Below are 20,794 nucleotides of genomic sequence, written 5' to 3'. Positions count from 1 at the left end.
AAGGACACTCCGGTAGGCTTACGGGCCCATTCTACTAGGGGTATGGCTGCCTCTACTGCCCTGCAGAGGGGTGTTCCTATTCGTAACATCTGTGAAGCAGCCACTTGGGCTTCGGTCCATACTTTTGTAAGACACTACTACCTAGATTCTATCCATGGGCAGGATCTGGCCATTGGCAAGGCGATCCTTTACTCTGCAATTTGATTGGGCATTCTAAATTTCTATATTCTTTTTCCCTCCTCCATACGTTGATACTGCTTTGGGAGTCTGTCATAGATATGGAATATGTCGGAGGACCCAATCCCCTCGAAGAACAAGTTACTCTCTTACCTGGTAGCATTCTTTTGATGGGATGGTCCGACGACGTATTCCATATCGCTCCCTCCCTCCCTATCTGCCCCGCTACAGAATTTCTTATGCGATTGCAGCTTACGTTTCCGCAAGGCTTTCTGTGGTTATACTGGCAGAAGATTGGTGCCACACGTTCTGGGGAAAAAACTACAACTGAGGCTATGGGCGTTGTGCGTCCTACTTATAACTTCCGGTGACGTCGGCTCGATGGAGGCCCTCGAGGACAGCGTATCAACGTCATTGACGCAGGACGCAGACACCGAAAATTTTCCAAAGCAGCACAGCTGTGGTGATTACCTGTCATAGATATGGAATACGTCGTCGGACCATCCCATCGAAAGAACGTTACCAGGTAAGAGAGTAACTTGTTCTTCTAAAATAATAAGTTGCAAAATTGGAAAAACATACTTGTGCATTTCCCCGAAGGAGATTTTGTAACGTAGCCCAGCCGGCACTCCAGGGTTTGTCAGGGGTGATGTCCTGGGCCTTGGGCGGCTGTCTCCCATGTGGGTTGATCATCCGCAAGCCTGGGCTGCACCTCTGGCTGGACTGGGTTACAGATTATTTCTCTGGCCTTGGGCAGCTGACTCCCATGTGGGATGAATGTCCCCAAGCCCAGCAGTGGTTCCAGGGAGGCCCGGCACACTCCCCGTCCTTTGCCAGAGGGAGAAGCTGTAATGCAACCCAGCCAGAGCTCCAGGATGGTAGGGAGTCATGTCCCTGACCTTGGGCACCCATCTCTCCAAAGGTCCCTTGTGGTCTAGTCGGTCCACAACAACCCCACCATAGCTTCTTTTCATTTTTTTGTTTTGCCCCTTCCCTAGGGGCAGATGGGCACATTACATATTAAATATATTTCTAAAATAATAAGTTGCAACGTTAGAAAAATATACTTGTGCATTTCAAGTAATCGTCTAATCAAAATGTAAATGATAAAGATTGAAGGGCTGAGAGAACAACGTGCCTATTCATATTTAGAACTTAATTACAATGTATTCGCCTCTTCCCCACAATATTCTATAATAATACAATAATACTTGGAACTAAACGCGAGATTTATAACAGAAAAAAACCAAGCTAGCTCTAGCACGAAAGAGCTTTTCATCATCCTTAGAGAAATGGAGACGCCTAATCCGCCTGTAGATCCGCACCTTAAAGTCAAACTCTGGTGTACCAACATGCAGAATGCTCTCACCAATAAAATAGCTACTCTGCAAACTAAAATTGCTGACAAACGTCGAAACCTAACAAACTTAGATAAGACACACCATACCCAAAAGCCATCTCCTAAACCTTCCCAAGGTTTCACATTTTCTAAAGTGTCTGTCCCGGAGGTACAAAAAATCATTGCATCCCTTAAGCCTTCAAGGTGCTAAGGAGATTGCTGCTCGCCCCAAATCATTAAATATGCCGGCAGAGACCTGGCCCCATTCATAACTAAACTAATTAATGCCTCATTCACCTCAGGTATTGTACCTAGTAACCTAAAGGAATCGTGGGTATTACCACTCCTTAAAAAACAATCGCTGGACCCTACAATTCCTACAAATTACAGGCCTATCGCCACTGTCCCGTTCTTGCTGAAGATCCTGGACAGGGTCGCATACGTGCAAATCCAAGACTACTTGGAGGCCTATCAGCTCTTGGGGATATGGCAATCTGGCTTTAGACCTCAACACAGTACCGAAACAGTGCTGATTGACTTAAAAAGCCAGATTGACTAACTCAATGATAAAGGTAAAATTGCACTTCTACTATTGTTAAACCTATCGGCTGCGTTTGACCTGTTCAATCACAGAATCTTGTGTAACCACCTTACCACAGCAGCCCATTTCTCTCAGAATGCAATCACATGGATCGAATCCTTACTAAATAACAGGACTATGAGAGTCTTCTCACCATCTGCAGTGGCTGAAGCAATTCCCATCACATGCAGAGTGTCTCCTAAAATGTACAACATTTTCACTAAGCCTTTATTCGATGATCTGGACCTCATGGGTGTAGCCTACACTAACTATGCAGATGACACCCATATCCTCCTCCCTTTAACGGGCAACTATGATTCTGATGTACGGCTAGTGACCAGAATTTAATCTGATCATTCAGGCATGGATGGCCACCCATGGCCTCTGCTTGAATGACAATAAAACGGAGCTCCTGCTCCTAGGCTCCTCAGCCAACCTGAATAAACTCAACACAGACTATGCCTCATTCAATATAGATGGGAACAACATCCGTGTGGCTAAAGAGGTAAAAACATTAGGATTTTACTTTGACTCCGCCTTAAACGTACACAAACAAGTTAACGCTACGGCATCAGCTACAGCCTATATGGGCAACCTGATATGGGCTTGCAAACCGCTGCTTTCCACAGAAAGTTGTCTTACCTTAGCAAGAGCACTTATTGTCTGAACTGGATTATTGTAATGGACTCTACTTAGGTACCAGTAAGTGTGTGCTTTACAAATTACAAATCCTGCAAAACAATGCACTTAGGACTGCTCCGAGTATACCAAGGAGAGAACACATTTCAGAAATAAGGAGACGGCACACATGGCTCTCCATCAGGGATAAGATTGAGCTGCAAACCATGTCGCTTACATTCAAATCCTTGAATCAAGCTGCCCCACCTTACCTAACTGAGAAATTCACCATTAGATCCTCAAGACAGGTCACTAGGTCGGCCAACACATCCTGCCTGGTAGTCCCTAGATATGAATTTAAAAAGTCAGCGGGGGAGTAGTTTCCCTGTTATAGCGGCCCAGCTATGGAACACACTCCCACCCACCCTCAGGTTGACCAAGTCCTTCACCAACTTCAAGAGAAAGTCTATGACCTGGCTAACTATGAAGAACTAACTGTGACATCAAGCGCCCAACACCCCTAAGGCCTCTCTCTGTGTACTACATTTTGCTTACACTACCTCCCCGGCATCATGTTCTATGCCTTTATCCCTAGGCCCTTATCCACAGCCTCAAATTACTTGTTCTTACTGCATGAAATATATAACTGTTCCCATGCCCTATGTAATCCTTGCTTCTGGCAATGTACCTGCTCTCAATGTACTTCACTGCAATTTGTAACTGGCTCCATGCCTATTTTCTGTAACAAGTGTAATTTCCTCTAATGCGCCCAGATACCCCAGGGTTCGGTGTGCTATAGAAATAAATAAAGCAACAAACAAACAATATTGTGCAGAGGCAGACGTTTCCAAGCTTAACACTACCATAGTGTCCAGGTTTATTCAGATATTGAAACTAGTCATTAGTGCCCTATGCAATGTAAGCTACAAAGCAACTCGTTTTGCGATGACATTTTTTTTGCTGTCAGAAATGCAACTTTAAATTTCTATTGACTGCATGAGGACCCTTCCAATCCAACGGGTTTGATTAAGAAAGTGGCAGGTAACTGCTTGTATCGCGAAATACATTCTCTGCCCTATGTATTGTACTGCAACATTGTGTTTGGAATTGGTAAATTCATGTATAATCCTTACCAAAGGATAATTCAGTCAGTTCATTCCCTATCTGCTTAAAGAGTGAAATAGGAACTCACTGGTTTGTTTGTTAATCTGAAACTTCTCTTATTAATTTCAATATCTGCATTTATTTAAGGAACCGCCTCCTCCAATGTATTCTTACTGTCTACCGGAAGCAGTGTCTTCGCTTCAGAATAGTAGGGTGGGTGAAGATGTAACATCCCGAAAGAGAAAGACCTCTGGAGAAACGCATGAAATAAAGAGGTCCAGAATGCACTGAGAGGAACACGAACATCTAACTTGTGAATAATAAAATAATTTATAAGCTTGTATATTTAGCTAAATTATTATTGTTTAAACAGTGGAATTAAAGTGGTTTTTTATTCAATTGGAATAGTTTTATTCTTTTTTAATAAAATATTTTAACTATTGAGTCATTGAGTATTTGTATTGTATCAACTGTTAATTGGGTAACATTTCTAATGTAATAAAATACACACCTTTTATGGAAACGGAAGCAAACACTTGTGCTTTGACATGATAGAATTTCTCCAGTAACTATTGAATACATGAGGTTTGATGTGTTTATAAACTATAAATAGGAATTACCATGTATCATGAAGGTCTACTTTGACTCGTTGTGGGACATTTCGCTTTTAATTTAATGTGAATTTCTGTTGAATTAACCAGAAGAAAAAAAGGAGCAGGAAAAGCAGTGGGTCAAGGGAAAAGGATTGCAGAAATTAAAAGGTAGAGTAGTAATGGAGTGTCTGAGGGGCAGGTGGTGAGACCCTGACCTCGACTGCCATATCCTTGGAAGCTGCTCACCAGCGCTGCACCGTCTGCGTGAGTCTCGTAACACGAGTGAAGAGAAACTCAGTGGCGTGCGGATGGCTGGAGCGGGATCAGAGACTTTAAAGCAGAAAGTGGCGTGGAAAGCAAAAGGAAAAGCAGAGTGCACAAGTGAAGCAAGAGAACGCAATGAGGGGTTGCAAGCGTCCCAAAACAGGAAAGTGGGTGCAAGCGACCCGACAGACTGAAAAGTGAGCAAAAGAAAGCAAAGAGAGGGAGCAAGTGACCCGAAAACAGAAAAGAGGATGTGAGTGACCAGACAGCCTGAAAAGCGAAATTAAGAGCAGGAGAAAGCAAACCGAGGGTGCGAGCGAACCGAAAGCAGGAAAACAGGGTACAAGCAACTCGAAGGTTGAAAAGGAAGTGCAAGAGGCACGATGAGGAGAAAGGAAGGTGCAAGGGTGTAAGGGTGCACAGCCAAAGGAACAGTGTGTGCCCAGGGGCATTATAAAGCCAAGAGGAGTTTGCAAGAGGCACAGTACAGTGAGAAGAGACTGCAGGTCTGCACAGCAAAAGGTAAAGAGAAGCCAAACCAGAGTGGAAAGGACACGGGGGGGGGCGGGGGTGTCATATGGAAGATGCAGAGTACAAAAAGAGGGGTCAGAAGGCAGAGTGGTCACGCAGGGGAGGAGCCAAAGCCCAGCGTTTTCGAAAGTCTGACACTACTCCATGGAAAGAACTGTGCATTAAAATGGTGCATCCTGACAAGGTGAACTTTTGTGTGAGATCAGAGGTGCCTAGGCTTGGGGAAGAGAACCCTTTAAGGCCCACCAGAGACATTGTTGAACTTTGTGACGAGAGGCCTAAACTTGGGGAAGGGAACCCTGAGGGACCCAACAAGAACTGTGTATTATTGTTTGGAACTGAAAGGGTTAAAGCCTGGGGAAGGGACCCCCAAGAGACCCAGAGACATTTTGAACCTTATTGACTTGGTGCAAGAGCCCAACTTGGAAGGTGCCAAGGGACATCCTTTTTGAATTGAACTATTTTTGAAACTGGCAGAACTACACCTGATGGTAAGGATACCGGAAACCTGTCTTTGTTGGTATTATACAAAACGACCAAATACCAAAAGTTCGACCCCCAATTTTCTGCATATATATATGGTGGGGGGGGGGGTAAAGTGTATAAAAAATAAAAGAAATGTATAGGGGTAAGCTAGGGGATCTATGGGAGGGTTCTCACATTACCAAAGAACCAGCCTGCATCACCTCCCTTGAGTCTCATCCTTGGTTGCCCATACTTTCTAAGAATTTAGAGCCTTGGCTGGGGTGCTCTGTTCCTCTACCTCAATGGTATAGTGGGTAGACATATAGATACAGCCCTCCAGTCTTTTCAATGATGACAAAACAATCAGGGGTCAAGTCCTGAAAAATAAAGTGGGAGGACTCATTAACATACCAATTGAATGTGGCATCACCAGAAATTAGCATATCAAGGTGCCCTCTGAAAAAAGTGTGGGGTTTCGTGAAAAAATGGTGGGGACACGGTCCACCCATGTGTACCTGTTAGGCAGAAACCTGTGCAGTTCCCTTAGGAACTTTATGCTAATTGCATCTGAGCCCGGTTGAGCGGGTTCCGTGGTGGATAATGAATCACCCGATGTGAATACTTGTGAAAATCTAGAAGGGAAAAGAACTTGTTGGCTATTTGGTTGCATCAGGCCCTTTCAGTGAAGAAACCTTTGAGAAGCAAGGAGACTTACGCTCCGGAGGCCCTGATGCTGATGAGTGAACTGTAACCTCATGATAACAAAAGCCAGAGACTCTGCTATGCTCGAGTGAACCGCCTTATCCCGTGCTAAATACGCGGGGAAGGGAAAACCTGACATACTATTTTGAATACCTCTTTCTTTTTCATAACATTAATTCCCACACTATTTGTATTTAGAGGTAAGAAATGGCAATAGGCTTTTTAGTCTAGGTAATTTTATTTTGACAAAGACACCTCTAGAACTGGGTTATTATTTGATGATCGTAGCTTGCTCCCATCTGTAGATTTAGGTTTAGATAGGCGCTACCTTTTCTTGAAGTACAATAAACACCCTTCAACTGTGGTCAGTTGTGTCTGTCTTACTGTTGATGCATACTGCTGCACCATCTAATCGGATCCCAATTGACACAGTACCCGATGAGGAGATCAACACTGTACTTATACGGCCAAGGCACCTTCTTGTAGCACCTTGGTCCTCACACGTGTTCCTGTCTTGACTTTACCGATATCCTCGCTGAGATACTACATTGCAGTTGTTTTCTATGAAAAGCAATCAGTCCCCCTTTGCAATTGCCAGCATACTCTAACCTGACGATGTTCAGTATCATACATCTACTGCCTCAACTGTGCATTATGTTGCTGTACCTGTGCATTTTAAAATGTAATGTGTTTTTTCCCTTGACATCGCCCTCAGCTTAGCCCTGCAACCTTATCGCCACAGTAGCTCGATATACCTAATAATTTCTAGACTAGCCTAATCTGATTGATGGTACAAATATTACCGAACTGGTTCTATGTATTGATGCGCCACTTGTTTGGCACCCCCCCCCCCCCGCCATTGTACGCTGCCATAAAAAAGAAGTTTTACTATGTGCTTTCACTCTCTTTTACTATGACCCTGATTCCAGCCTAGTAACTGCTGTGCATAAAAGCAGCCAAACATTTCCAACTACTGCCTGATTATGCCAATTTCTCTGATTGCCTTGGATACCGCCAGACATTGTGATAACTCCTAGTATTGTTTGATCGTTGTCTAAATCAGTCAGACCTCTTACTTAGGAAACATATCAGCATACTAGCTCCAACTTAAGGCCTCAGAAGTAAAGCCATTGGAACTCAGAACCTGCGTTATAACCCATACACCTAGAGCAGTACTAATCAACACTGTACTGCCATTTAGCCAGTCCACACGGACCCTATCTCAGCAGCTCACCCCCTCATCAATCTCGTCAGACCGGTGGTTCTGCCCTGCACAGCAGGTGCATTCACCCAGGTGGGGAATGGCCTCGCCCGACTATGGTGTACTAGACCTCATCCCTTCCCATGCCCAATGCCCTTCCTTCCCAAAGTATCACCATTCCTTGATACTCTTGCCAATCACAGGATGCTAAGATACCGGCTCTAAAATTTGCACAGAAATTTACCTAACCATCCGCCCTGGATGGCACAAAATGAATGATGTCTCAATGATGGGAAAACTGAGTTAATTATCATTGGGAGTAAATCCAAATTAAATAACCTTCCACAACCCTACAAATCCTTTAACATCGACAGCAACCCCATCAGCGTTGCCAAGGAAATAAAAACATTAGGGGGTCTATATTGACTACACGCTCATTCTCACTAGACGGGTCAACGCTCTTGTCTCATCTGCAGCATACACATCCAAACTTATCAGAGCCAGCAGACCATTTCTCTCCACAGACAACTGCATCACGCCGGCCAGAGCACTGATCTTATCCAGAATTGGCTATTGCAATTCACTCTTCGCTGGATCTAACAGTAGAAATATTGGCAAACTCCAAGCCGTGCAAAATAATGCAATAAGGGCAGCCCTGAATATACCCAGTCTGTGACCGCAATAAATCACTTTCCACATTATTGGACTTCTTGCTTATTCAAGGATATTTGAGCTCTCATTTTACTATTGAGGATCTGACCATTTGAATACTGAGTCCTCTGCGCATCCCAACTGCACAAACTCCACTTCATGCTATTAACTGTTGGTTGCTGCATTGGACTACTCATATTTTGGAGAAATTGAGCGCACCCCATAACTGTCACTCCCCGTTTACTATGTTTTACACATACACCCTGTACCTATCCTATCACCAGGCTTTGCATGATAACCGAGTGATCAAACACAGACTCTCTGAGTTTGAGGACATGCAGGATGAAGCTGAAAACTGCTCTAGGTGTAATCATTTTAGGATATTCTGTTTTCTGACCTCCTTAAATGCAGGCCAGTTAGAAGAAGAGGGAACTCTTTAATGATATCCTTCAGGATCCTGACCATACACGGAATACATGCATTGAGTGTACTGTACTCCAAGTCCCAGCAGTAAAAGGGCTTTATCCTAGATAGCTTAACTAGAGTACATTTTTACAGAACAAAGCAGTGCATTCATGCAGCTGCTTCACAGCAGGGTCCAGTATGTTTTTGAGATTTTGCTTTACTTCTCTTTCAGGATTTAACAGCGTGTACCCCAATCAGAAGAAGAGGAATGAAGCCAATCACTGAAGAGCTTCCCAGGCACAAAATCTATAATTCAGGCTCTTCTGTTGGGACAACAAAGATTATTATCAAGGTATTTTAGGGCGCTGACCTTTTCGGTAAAAAAACTTTTTCAACATTTATTTGATTTTAGCACATAACCGTACACCAATAGTTGACATATTACAACAGGCAATTCAGTTCATTATTCAGGGCACTACAGGGATGAGCACATACGATCAGGTACATTGCGTTAGTTCGGGGCATCCACCCTCTGGAACCAGAGGACCAGTCACTTATCTTCCACACACTTACTTAAACGCAGCAGCTCTTCTGATGCACATGTATACATGTTCCCTTAGTATAGACATCTCACATGTATACTGCTTGTGTACTGTGTGTCCCTATAGAACCACCTTCTATCTAGTGTTCCTATCCTGTGAAAAGAAGTTTATAAATGGGTCCTCTGTTTATGCTGGTTTATCGTCTGCGGCTCGGCTGAGTTTTAACAGAACCTTTTATTTCCCAGTGCATCCTAGTCTCTTTCCCGCTTTGTGTTGTCTCCCATTGCATGTGATATGTACTAAGCTCTGCGCTCCCTACCTTCCTGAGCAATGCCAGTATGTTCAGGTTCTGTTGGGACTTCCATGCCTTAGCGATCCTCGTGATCGCCACCACCAGGGCCAGGTTTAGAATCTTACCTGTTGGTGTTCTTTGTGATCCCCAAGACCCGAGGCCCAGTAAGTACTCCTCAGGCTTGGGTGGGGCAATTGCCTAATCTGAGGTTGTTAGGCAGAATCCTGTGCAGTTCCCTTAGGGACCACTGCAAAAGATTTAAGACTACAGGTGTTGGCAGTAAACCCACTTGGTAGCAGTCTGTACCACCCAGATTTACCTGGTAGCTGTGGCTGAGCAGTCAAGACTTCCCTCAAGAAGAGTTAGGCAGTATGCAAAGTATACACAATAGGTACTCAGATACAACAATACAAGCAAACACTGACCAGAGCTTTGGTATCAAAGTATATAATTATTTATTTAAAAACACACTGTTGAAAACACTCCAGCACTCTTATTGTAAAATATTCTAAACACAGTTACTATTATAATATATACACCCCTTTTTCCTTATCAGATAAGTCACTGTAAAACACCACTTATTTTCATACAGAGGTGAGCGCTTAACTAGATGGCACTCCAATAAGTTTGTGAGAAAGGGAGGGAAAAAGACAGAATATGGAAAGGTACACCACTCTAAGATTCAGGAACACTGTTAGCAAGGCAGAAGAGCAAAAGTCACTGGTGAGCCAAAGTCCAAAGGCTGGGCCCCCTCTTAGAGAGAGCAGAGCACAAATGTGCCCAAGATCACACAGTACACTAGGCTTCTGTGGAGAAGCCCGCCAAAAAGTGGAACAAAGGGCTCGACTTGGGTTGGAGTCACAGAAGAGAACACAAACGCCATTTTAGAATCAAGTTTTGGCAAAAAATACCAACCAGAGAATTAATATTAATTAAATAAACCGGCGGTATGTTCGAGGCTACCGTAAATAATTAAATAAAGATAGCCTAAAACAATGGGAAATCCCATAGGAAAATATTCGCGGTTGAATATAAAAAGTAGTATCCACTGCCACCAGCCAAAACTCGATCAGGGGGGACGAAGACGTGCCCCCTCGACTAACAGACCCTGGGGCAATCGATTTGCCCCAGCCAGTACGTCCACAATATGATGGTTTGTACTGGTTCTGTTCAGAATTTAAGACTAGTAAAGTCAATGGTGACTTTACATGCCCTGGGAGACAGTAGTCAGTCCCAGGATATGGAGTCTATACTGGGGAGTCACTATGACACCCCTGTGTCACTGCACTGAGGGTGCTGTGTAACACACATCACAAAAACACATGAAGCCCTATGGAGTAAAAGACCCCATAGCCCATTAAACACTTCTAGATTCAAAGAAACGCACTCAAATCATGTCCAAGAGTGAGGGTAAAAGAGTCTCACTCTTGGCAGGAGAAAAAAATAAACCCCAAAAATCCAGCAAAGCTGCTGGGGGACTCACTAGGTTAGGGAATTCAGCCTAAACAGAGAATTCTCCCTAACAGAGGTTCCTTAGCTTCTCATGGACTTCCTGTCCAATATTTGGAGACATTCAGACACTATAATATGGTCATTTCCAGTGTTCTGGACCCAGCTATTACATGATGGATTCTGTGAAGCTTTTGTGAGGTGTTCCTCTCCGGTATAAAGCCTACTTGATCTGGATGTATAAGGTGGGGCTTTAGTCTGATGGCAATAATCATGCTAAGAATCCTGGCATCAGTATTCAGCATAGATAGCGGTCTATAAAAGTCTCTATCCTGTGGGTTCCTCCCAGGTTTTATTATGGGACTGTCAAGGTTTCTCGCATGGTAGGTGGCAGAACCTCCTTGTCATCTGCATGGAAATATGTATCCAGCAACGGTTGCAGCACCTGATTCTCAATTTTGTTCATAAAGTTTTGATGGAATACCATCCATCCCCGGGGTCTTACAGATTGGTAGTGTGGATATTGCCCCACTCACATCTTGGATAATGAGTGGCTCTTCTTGGATTGTTCCTGTGTAAGTGTAGGAAGAGTGATCAGTTGTGAGGTGTCTGCAATCTCTGTGTTTGTGTTTCCTCCTGGCATGTGTAGAGGTTTTCAAATTGTCTGAAGGAGTCATTGATCTCCCTTTGTGTGTAGTAGGTCACGTTGGATTCCGTTATGAGTCCTCCAAGGTACATGATTTACCTTCTTTGAGAAGCCAGAATAGTGTTTTACCTAGTTTCTTGCCTGCTTTATGCAGGTTTTCGGTGTGTGTTTTCTAGGCGTTGCCAAGCATCAATACATTAAATTCTCAGCTCGCTAAGCTCCCGCTCCACACTGTCCCCCTCATTTAATGAATCTTCTATCGCAGATAATTTTTTTTCAAGTTGCGTCAGCTGTCTAGTCAGCTTCTTGTGTATGCCTGTTTTAGCTGAAATGCATGTAAAAAATGTATGTTTCGACCAAGAGGACCCAGGGTACAAACCCCTGCTCAGACAACAGGTAAGCATGCACCAACATGTGTTTTCTCCCTCCGTCCCCACAGGCCATCACCAGGCAACGCCAATGGCATTGCCCCTCCTCTAAGGCATGGACTCTGCAATGCAGCAACCTCATCCACATCAGCTTCAAGTCCAACACCCCCTCACCGTCCACAACATGGAAGTTGATGCTCGCCACTGTCTACTCAGCTGTTGCCCATGCAGCAGACATCGCCGACCTCATCACTACACACAACCATGATGCCATCTTCATCACAGAGAACTGGCTGACACCCATTTCCACCCACATCCTAGACATCCTCATCCCCGACGGCTATAGCATCCAACACAGAGACCGGCTGAACAAGACAGGAGGAGGCATTGCAGTCATACACAAGACCTTGTGGCCCTGCACCACACTTGACGTCAATGACATTGGCTCCTTCAAATTCCTCTCCTGCCACTTCCCACTCTCCCTGACAAAGTCACCTTCATCTCATCTACAGACTGTCCAAACCCAACAACGCCTTCATCTGAGAATTAACTGACCTGATCACCACCATTACCCTAAAGCACGCAAACAACATCTTCCTAAGAGAATTCGACATCCAGGGCAACAAGGCCACCAAACCGATGAAGGAAGCTCTCCTCAGACTTCTCAACACCCTCAGCCTCATACAGCACACGAAAGACCCAACAGACAAGAAAGGTAACCTCCTCAACCTAATCATCACTGCACTTTCTCTCCACGACAGCTCTCCTCTCCCACTTGACTGGTCTGACCACCTAGCTGGGCCTTTCAGTATCCTGCACAGACAAACCTTGAGATCCTTCAAGAACTTCCAAGTGGAAGACCTCGCAACCTACACCTTACATGGACCGAACACTACCAATCGAACTGAAACTCTCTACTGGAAGCACTCAACGCCACTCTCTCAGCCTCCATCGCCCAACAGGTGCCTCTGAACAACACACCTGCAAACCGACACAGTCAGCACCATGGTACACGCAAGAACTCAACCTCAGCAAAAGAGTCATCTGGAAACAAGAGAAAACCTGTCGCAGCTCCAGGACGGCTTCTGACCTTGCGCTACTCAAGGAAATCCAAGCAACCCACTGACAACTAATAACCACAGCCTCCTACTATTAGAATTCCATAGAGGAAGCCGAACAACAAAAGCAGAGCCCTCTTCAAAGTGGTCAAGCAGTGCGTCAACCCGCTACCCAACCCTGCCATATCAGACATCAAAAAATCCACCGCCATCCACGCCTTCGACCGAATCAGCAAGATACGCCAGAGCATGGATGCCAGCTCTGCATCCACAGACCCACCTCCTGTCCCTCCTTGCAAAATCTCCACACCCTGGACAACATTCAAGACACTCGACAGAAGACCTGGTAGAAACCGTGGCTGCCCTCAAATCCACATTGTATACAGATGATATCCTCTGCAGAATCCATCCTCAAGAACCTCCCCGTAGAAGCTCTCCTTCCCTACTGCATTGAGAAATGCCAGATAATGGAGAACAATGCGGTACGTGTGGTAAAGGGGATTAACAAAAGGGACCATGTGACAGAAGGAAGGAGAGCACTTCACTGGCTCAGGATTGAGGGCAGAATCCTGTTCAAAGCCATGACTTTAGTGCACAGATGCTTGTATGGAGTGCCTCCGACATACCTCAGGTCTAAGTTCATAAGATACACCCCTAAGAGGACCCTGAGATCGGAAGCACTTGGTAGACTGCAAGTGCTGCCGGCTAATCGAGTGACTGGTGTCAGGAAATCATTCCCTGTTCAGGCGGCTCAGCAGTGGAATAAACTTCCTCTGACTATCCGCCTAGAACCTAATTACAGAATCTTTTGGAAGCACCTAAAGACTCACCTCTTCAAGTAAATCTTATATAGACAGAAGTTCTTCCAGCACCCCTGTTGTTTGTTTACTGTGCCTGTTGTATGTCTCTGTGCCCTGATGCCTGCGGGCTTACGGCGCATTACAAACACATAAATAAAATAAATCGAGAAACCGGTAGCCGCACAACTGCAGCAACACATCAACACCAACAATCTGCTCCAAACCTACCAATCCGGATTCAGACCCAGGTGTAGCATGGAGACAACAACCAAACAAGTGGTCGCTGATGCCCTCAACATCCTTGATGATGGCCATCCCTGCCATCTGGTTCTACTCGACTGCTCTGCCGCTTTCAACACAGTAGACCACCAGGCACTCACGGAAACCCTACATCGGCGCATGGGAATCGGCAATCTTGTCCTACGCTGGTTCAAGTCCTACCTCGCCAACCGCAAGCAGTTTGTTCAGATGGACACCTCTAGATCGCCAATGCTACCAGACACCTGGGTTCTATGTCATTTTTTTCAATTTTTGTAGGTCGCCTAACCAAAAGACTTTTTTCCACCCGATTTTAGGCAGCCTACAAAAATAGAAAAAGGACATTTCAAAACCTGCCTTTCGCTGATGCAGTCTTGGATGTCCAGTGCATACTTGAAGCTCAACCCCTCCAAGACCGACTTTCTACTCCTCACCAACAACACCGAACACCCAGAGACCTGGCTATCAACCATGAACTCTGAGGGCTTCACATCCAAGCTTACCTCTTGCGCCAAGTCCCTTGGGTTCCACATTGACAAACACCTCTCCTTCAAGACACACATAGCTAAGAAAACTCTGACAGCTTGGAATCCGCTTTCCCTCCTATGAAAAAAGTCAAGCCCTGGACAGCTTTAGATCACTGATCAAGCACAGGTCCTATCCCACCTGGATGGGAGCAATGCACTTCTCGAAGGCCTACCCTCATCCTCCCTTATGCCTCTAACAAGTATCCTACACACATCTGCATGCCTCCATGGTCTATGCAGATACGACCATATCACCCCAGCCCTCATCGACCTTCAGTGGCTCCCACTGCACGCACAAATAACCTTCAAGTCTTGCTGCATCATCTAAAAGGCAGTCGCCCTTAAGTCACCCAGCTACCTCGTTAAGAAACTCAACATATCCGGCAGACAGCACACCACCAGAAGCCAGGACACATGCAGACTTGAAATCCGCAGCTGTGAAAAGGAAAAGAATAGAAAACAAGCCTTCTCTGCCTGTGCCCCAAAACTATGGAACCTCCTCCCAGTCCACATCAGACTCTTCCCCACGCTCCTGCAATTCAGAAAAGAACTCAAGACCTACCTTTTCCCCTTGCGACTCCTATATCCCCACCACCCGGTACAGCTGAACCCCACCTATGTGTCCTAGCCCCTGCTGTATATCTATTCTGTTTATACCACTGAAAAGCACTCCGTTATGCATCTGTAATGTTGTACACCTCTGTAAAGCACTCTGTTATGTATCTGTATTGGTGTATCCCTATGTAAAGCGCTCTGTTGCTTCTCAAAGCTAGGTCCGCACTCAATAAATACCATAATAATAATAATGTAACATGTTCTGTGATTTGAAGTGTTTCCCATAGTGTCTCAGGGCTTGGTGCCATGCCTCAATTCTCTCTGGTAACGAGGTAACGAGGCGATAAATGCACCATCAGTCAACTCTATAGTGTTGAGTCGCCATGTCGGGATGGGTGATCTCATGCGGGAGAGTTTAAGGGTCACTACCAGAAGCAAATGGTCCGACTGTGTGCTACCAAAATATTTTGCCTCCATAAACAGATGTTCGTGTTCATGACCTGTGAATATGTGGTCCAGGTGGGAGTGGATGCCATGTGTATGTGAGTAAATGAGTATGATCTGGGATGGGACCTACGTCATATGTCTGTTAGTTTGAGGTTAGTTACAATTTGCAGCAGGGCCTTCTTTGCAGGAGACAGACTACAATTCCCCAGTGTGAACCTTTTGAATTGAGAAAATAAACAATATGAAAGGAGGGTAGGTTTCCAGTCTGCCCGTGGATTGTGGGTATTGAATCCTCTGCATAATGCCCGGAGGCATTCCCATAGTCTCCCTCAATGTTCTCCTCCAGGAGGCAATGTGGCTGTATGTTGTGTAATCACTGGGTAGCTCCGTTTTAGCGCCCCTCGCCGCCCTCAACATCGTCTGCTTTACTCCCAGCGAGGTGTTATTGTCCCACGTTGCTTTGTCCTTTCCCAGGTGCAAGTAATGCTCAGTCAGTTATTTTAGGATTCATTGGGGCCTGCCAGGAGGATTGCTTCAGCATTTTCGAGTGCCTTTCAGGCATCTAGCTTATCTACTCAATTTCCAGCTGTGGAGCATGTACATCTATGGTGTCATGCGGGCTGTTGAAAAAGTGCATCATACCATTTTATATTATTTTCAAGTCGGCTGGAAATATCAACATATGCTTCAGTTGGAGATGACGTAGTCTACCATTAACTGCTTCAAACGTTCAGCGTTGCTTCTGTACTTGTAGTGTATAGTCCGGGTAGATGGCCAATGAAATCCCACCTGTGTATCTTCCCACCTTGCCTTGAATATCAAAGGATCACCTCCCTATCCTTGTAATTAAGGATCTTAGCGATTAGCTTTTCTCGTGGGGCATCAGGAGGTGGTCTTCTTGCTAGGGCTTGATGGGCTCTTTCCACGGCAAATCCCTGCGAGAGCTTGCTTGGGCCAATTTCTTGGAGTAAAATAAAATATATTCGGTTGGATTCCACCCCTCAATGTTTTCTGAGAATCCGATTATTGTAATGTTGTTTCTGCGTGCCCTCCCTTTTGCATCTTCCACACTCTATTCCAACGACCTTTTGCAATCCTGCAATATACAGACCTGCTTTCGAAGAGTGGAGACGTCTGGTGTCGCTTCCTTCAGTTTGGTTTCTGCAGTACCTACACAATCTGCCAAATTCCTGAGGTCTTGTCTCAGTAGGGTCACGTCAACTTTAACCTCCCCAATCATGTTTTCCAACGAAGAGCGCAAGGTTGCAATGGCCTCCAGGATTTACTTGTCCTTTTTGCCCCCTTTGATGTCATGATTGATTGATTGTGTCTCAAGGAGATTTTGCTGATTTTGGTGGGTGTAGAGCTTCATTTTGGATTGTGTAGAGCGCAATTTGGATCCCGGCTGTCCGTCCTGCATGTCACCAAAGTGCTTTTGTCCCTCCAGCTCGGAGCCGCTAGTCATGTTGCTTCGTTGTTAATCTGGGGTTATATTTCTTGCGTCACGGGAAAAGTGCTCTTAACAGGGTTTTAGCTGCAACACCCCCTCCTGGGGTAATAAATTACATTTATCCCGTATATGTCATAGGGCCCCCCTTTCCATCCGTAGTGAACATCCTATTCAGGGAGCATTTGCTCTGCAGGGCCATGAGCTCGCCATCCAGTGTCAAATCACCTGTGTGTTCCTGTCGCACTCCTCTGTCCTGCATATCAATCCCCATCCGCGAGCTACGATTCATAATGCTGCCTCAGTGGTTTTTGCTGGTCACTATTCCTTCGTGTCCCAGGCCTTGTTCTGGGTCTCCCCCTGCCTCCACTCTTCAGGTGGCAATGCTCTCTTCCTCCGGCCCCAGGACACGCAAGCTTTCCTTGACCTCTGCTTCTCCACCTCAGCCTGACAGCATTTGGTCTCATGCCTGCTGCATGGTCTCCCGTTGTTGCACAGCTAATGGCTCGTTCCATGTGCACTCCCCTAGCAGCACTTGAGACACTCATCCGGGGAACATCGCAGCAGCTCCCGCCATACCAGAACACCCAATGCAAACATGCTCACGGTGCCTAAATTCAAGAGCGCTCGAGCTGGGGGCACTAGCTTCCCCTACCTAGCAGCCACACAATGGAATGCACTGCCACCAACACTCCGAGGTGAATGCTCTCACCCAACCTTTAGAAAAGATGCCAAAACACTACTCTTCACATGACTGCATGACTCATCAGCTATACATACCTCAGCTATTCAACCCCAAATACCTGAATGCATACTGTAATGTACTTGCCTGCCTAAATGCATGTTTGTATTTCTACTGATTCCTGTATTGTACTGTAACTAAGTTGAACTACAAGTAACAGCGCCGCCATGCCTTGGGGCTGCCTGTGCGCTATACACATTCTAAATTAAATGAATAAATAAAAATCATACCCCGTTCGAAAATGCCTCAGGGTTTTCATGGATTCAGAGTGCCAGTCGTCCAATCACAGTTGATAATTCCCTCTCCAGTCTCTCTGTGTATCCGTGGCCGTCCTCTTGGATCCAAGCTCCACGGAACTTGAGGAGCTCACGTTGCCTCGATCTGTGGTTTTCAAAGGCCAGCCAGTGCTGCAACCTGATCACACTGGGTTCCTGGAGCCTCCAATATAATTATAATCATTATCCCTCTAGTTTAACTGATGGATCGATTGCGGTGTCAGCCCGGGAACCTCTTTTTCGCGGCTCATCTGCACAGCGCCAGCCTAGTTTCGATAGTTGTACAAGAAATGCTAAATAAGACGATTGCAGCTTATAAGCACGTGTAAAGGTGGAATCGAGAATGCAGAGTGGTCTATGACATTCACCCAGATCTCGTCAAGAAGAGAAAGAAAAATTGTGTTATGCAAGAAAAAACTGGGGAATGGACAAGAGGCCGTCCTCAAAATAGATGCAGTTTAGGTGCTGCAAGGGTCGCTGGAGTGGCGCGTTAAAGTCTGAGCAACAGGATGTTATGCCCTCATTAAAGTTGGTTTGAGAACACATAATTTGAATTGCGCATCCAGGGTCATTCCTCAAAAGCACCACCAAATGGGATTGGGAGCCACAGGTAACTGACAGGGGAGGAGTCTTAAGGAGGTGAGGTCCAGCACTGCTGGGCTTCTTTAAAAAAGGGGGTTAGTTGCGTAATCTCCCTTTTTCATAGACATTATTGCCTTATGACTCTTAGCCTATTTATCAATATCTAGAAGTGTTGCATATTGGGTGCTATCTAGTTTTCCCTTGATATTAGTTCAGCAAGGGGTGAACCATAGCAATTAGTGATATTATTGATACCTTCTTGATTACAATCTGCTCAATCTATGTTCCCAAGGTTGATCAGACAACCTCCTTTGGGGATATTATCCCAAGAAATTGTATGTTTGCTCTAGGATATTTTAAGAGGGTGCAATTTCAATACCATTATAAATAGCGCCTTCGGTAGCTCAGGCAACTCGTACCAGCATTTAAGGTGTAGATCAGTGATGAACCATTAAATGAAATCAATGAGCCACTCAGATCCTTGGAGACAACTGCACATTAGGGATCACACCTATCGCTTTAGTTATACAGGTTCAAGGACACGCTAAAAAATCTGAATTTAGTTGGAAACTGGATGATACAATTCTGAGACCCCCAAGTCTGTGAGACCCAAATCTGCAAGAGGCAATCTATAATGCAATTGAAATTTATTAATACTTCATTTTGGGGGAAATTACCATAAACGTAACCAAGCTACATCTGTTAATATATGCACATTGAAATCATGAATACATACATTCTACAACAGCTAATACAAAATCAAAAGTAATCCTTTTATTACATATCACATAAACCTTTGTCATTTATAGGCCAATTAATATCAATTTAGTTTCCTCCAGTTGATAGCAACACATAATTACACTTAGCTTTAAAACGTACTTCATCTCCAAGCTCTCTTTAAATATGATGTAACAGCAAAAAGGCAACATTCGTGATTAGTACACTTGCATAATTTTAGTGCTTTATATTTGTATAAACATTCATATTTTTAAAAAGTGGAATAAGCCAAGCTGAGTTGTAGGACAAATAAACAAAAATATTTTTTTGTCTTCAATAGAATAATTACACATCGTGCCACACTTTGAATTGAAAGTGTACCATGAAGTAGTAATAGTCATTAAAGCAATAATGCCTAATCTAAACTTTATAAATAGACATTTTTCAATTTTTGACCAATAAGGTTCGGCGGCAGGCAGTGACGAAGGGAAGTTCCTGCAGCACGAGACTGCCAGTGGAGGACACAGGATTGAGTGGTGGATTTCTTTAAAGACTCACGTGGAGGGGCAAACATATTCAATACCTGGGTGTTAACAATACTCCCATGTTCAATTTACTGTACAAACACAACTTCCCTACCCTACTGTCTTCTCTTTATCAAAGTTCAAATAAATGCTCTCAAAAGGAAATCTAGTTAATGGGCAGGATAAATAGCCTGAAAATTAAGGTAAACTTGTCTCTGTTACACATTTGGTGGTTGTGCCCCAACCTACCTACCTACCTGCCTACCTTCAGGATAGACATTTATAACTCTAAATAGATAGCTCAAGTATGCATACAGCCAGACCCATTCATTATTCTTCTAGATGCGGTGGTTGGAGAAGAAAATGTCCTCTTACATTCCTCTATGGGAAAACAAACTAGATACTCCTGCCTGTGAGAGTCCATTGGTGGAAAAAACTTGATGATCCTCCTGTGAGTTTATTCTGGCGGAAAGTATGACATCAATTAGTGAAGGATACATTGGCGTATTCCTTGTAGATGTTTGACAAATGTATTAATAGTTGGACAGCAATAAACCTACTGTAAATAGGCCAGAGTACCTACATAATTTTCCTTGTATTAATAACACATTCCAATTATGATTTATTTACTTTGGGATTGTGGTAACATTAATTTGACAGTCAACATGCTCTGTATGTTTGAAGCTATTCTTGAGCTCATAGTTGATGGAAGCTCAAAATAATGTTTGTGTTAGGTTTCTATGTTTATAGTTGAAATTGTTTATAGCTGTGCACTTTTTTTGTGTGCATATGAAGGAGGATCCAGTCATTGGGCATCTGCAGTTTTTGATAAATAGATTTGTATTAGATGACCTTGGCTGAAGAAAATGTTGTATAAGATATGAAGTATATGGAATTCTTCTGTAGCTCTGCAATACGTTTGCTCTTGATATGCC

General features: G+C 44.5%; 1 protein-coding gene across 2 annotated transcripts in view; it reads left to right on the top strand.

Annotated features, from left to right (window-relative positions):
- The window catches only part of TOPBP1 (DNA topoisomerase II binding protein 1), a 1,370,800-nt gene extending 1,366,538 nt beyond the window's left edge, over positions 1–4,262 (top strand). For both annotated transcript variants that reach the window (XM_069648712.1, XM_069648711.1), the window contains exon 28: positions 3,966–4,262. In XM_069648712.1, the coding sequence (XP_069504813.1) occupies positions 3,966–4,109 (144 nt within the window). In that variant the 3' untranslated portion in view covers positions 4,110–4,262. The remainder of the gene's footprint in view (positions 1–3,965) is intronic.
- The last annotated feature ends 16,532 nt before the right edge of the window (positions 4,263–20,794 follow it).

Source organism: Ambystoma mexicanum, chromosome 2q (genome assembly GCF_040938575.1).
Source record: "Ambystoma mexicanum isolate Mex_15411 chromosome 2q, UKY_AmexF1_1, whole genome shotgun sequence".
NCBI classification, from domain to species: domain Eukaryota; kingdom Metazoa; phylum Chordata; class Amphibia; order Caudata; family Ambystomatidae; genus Ambystoma; species Ambystoma mexicanum.
This window is presented reverse-complemented; position numbering and strand designations above follow the sequence as displayed.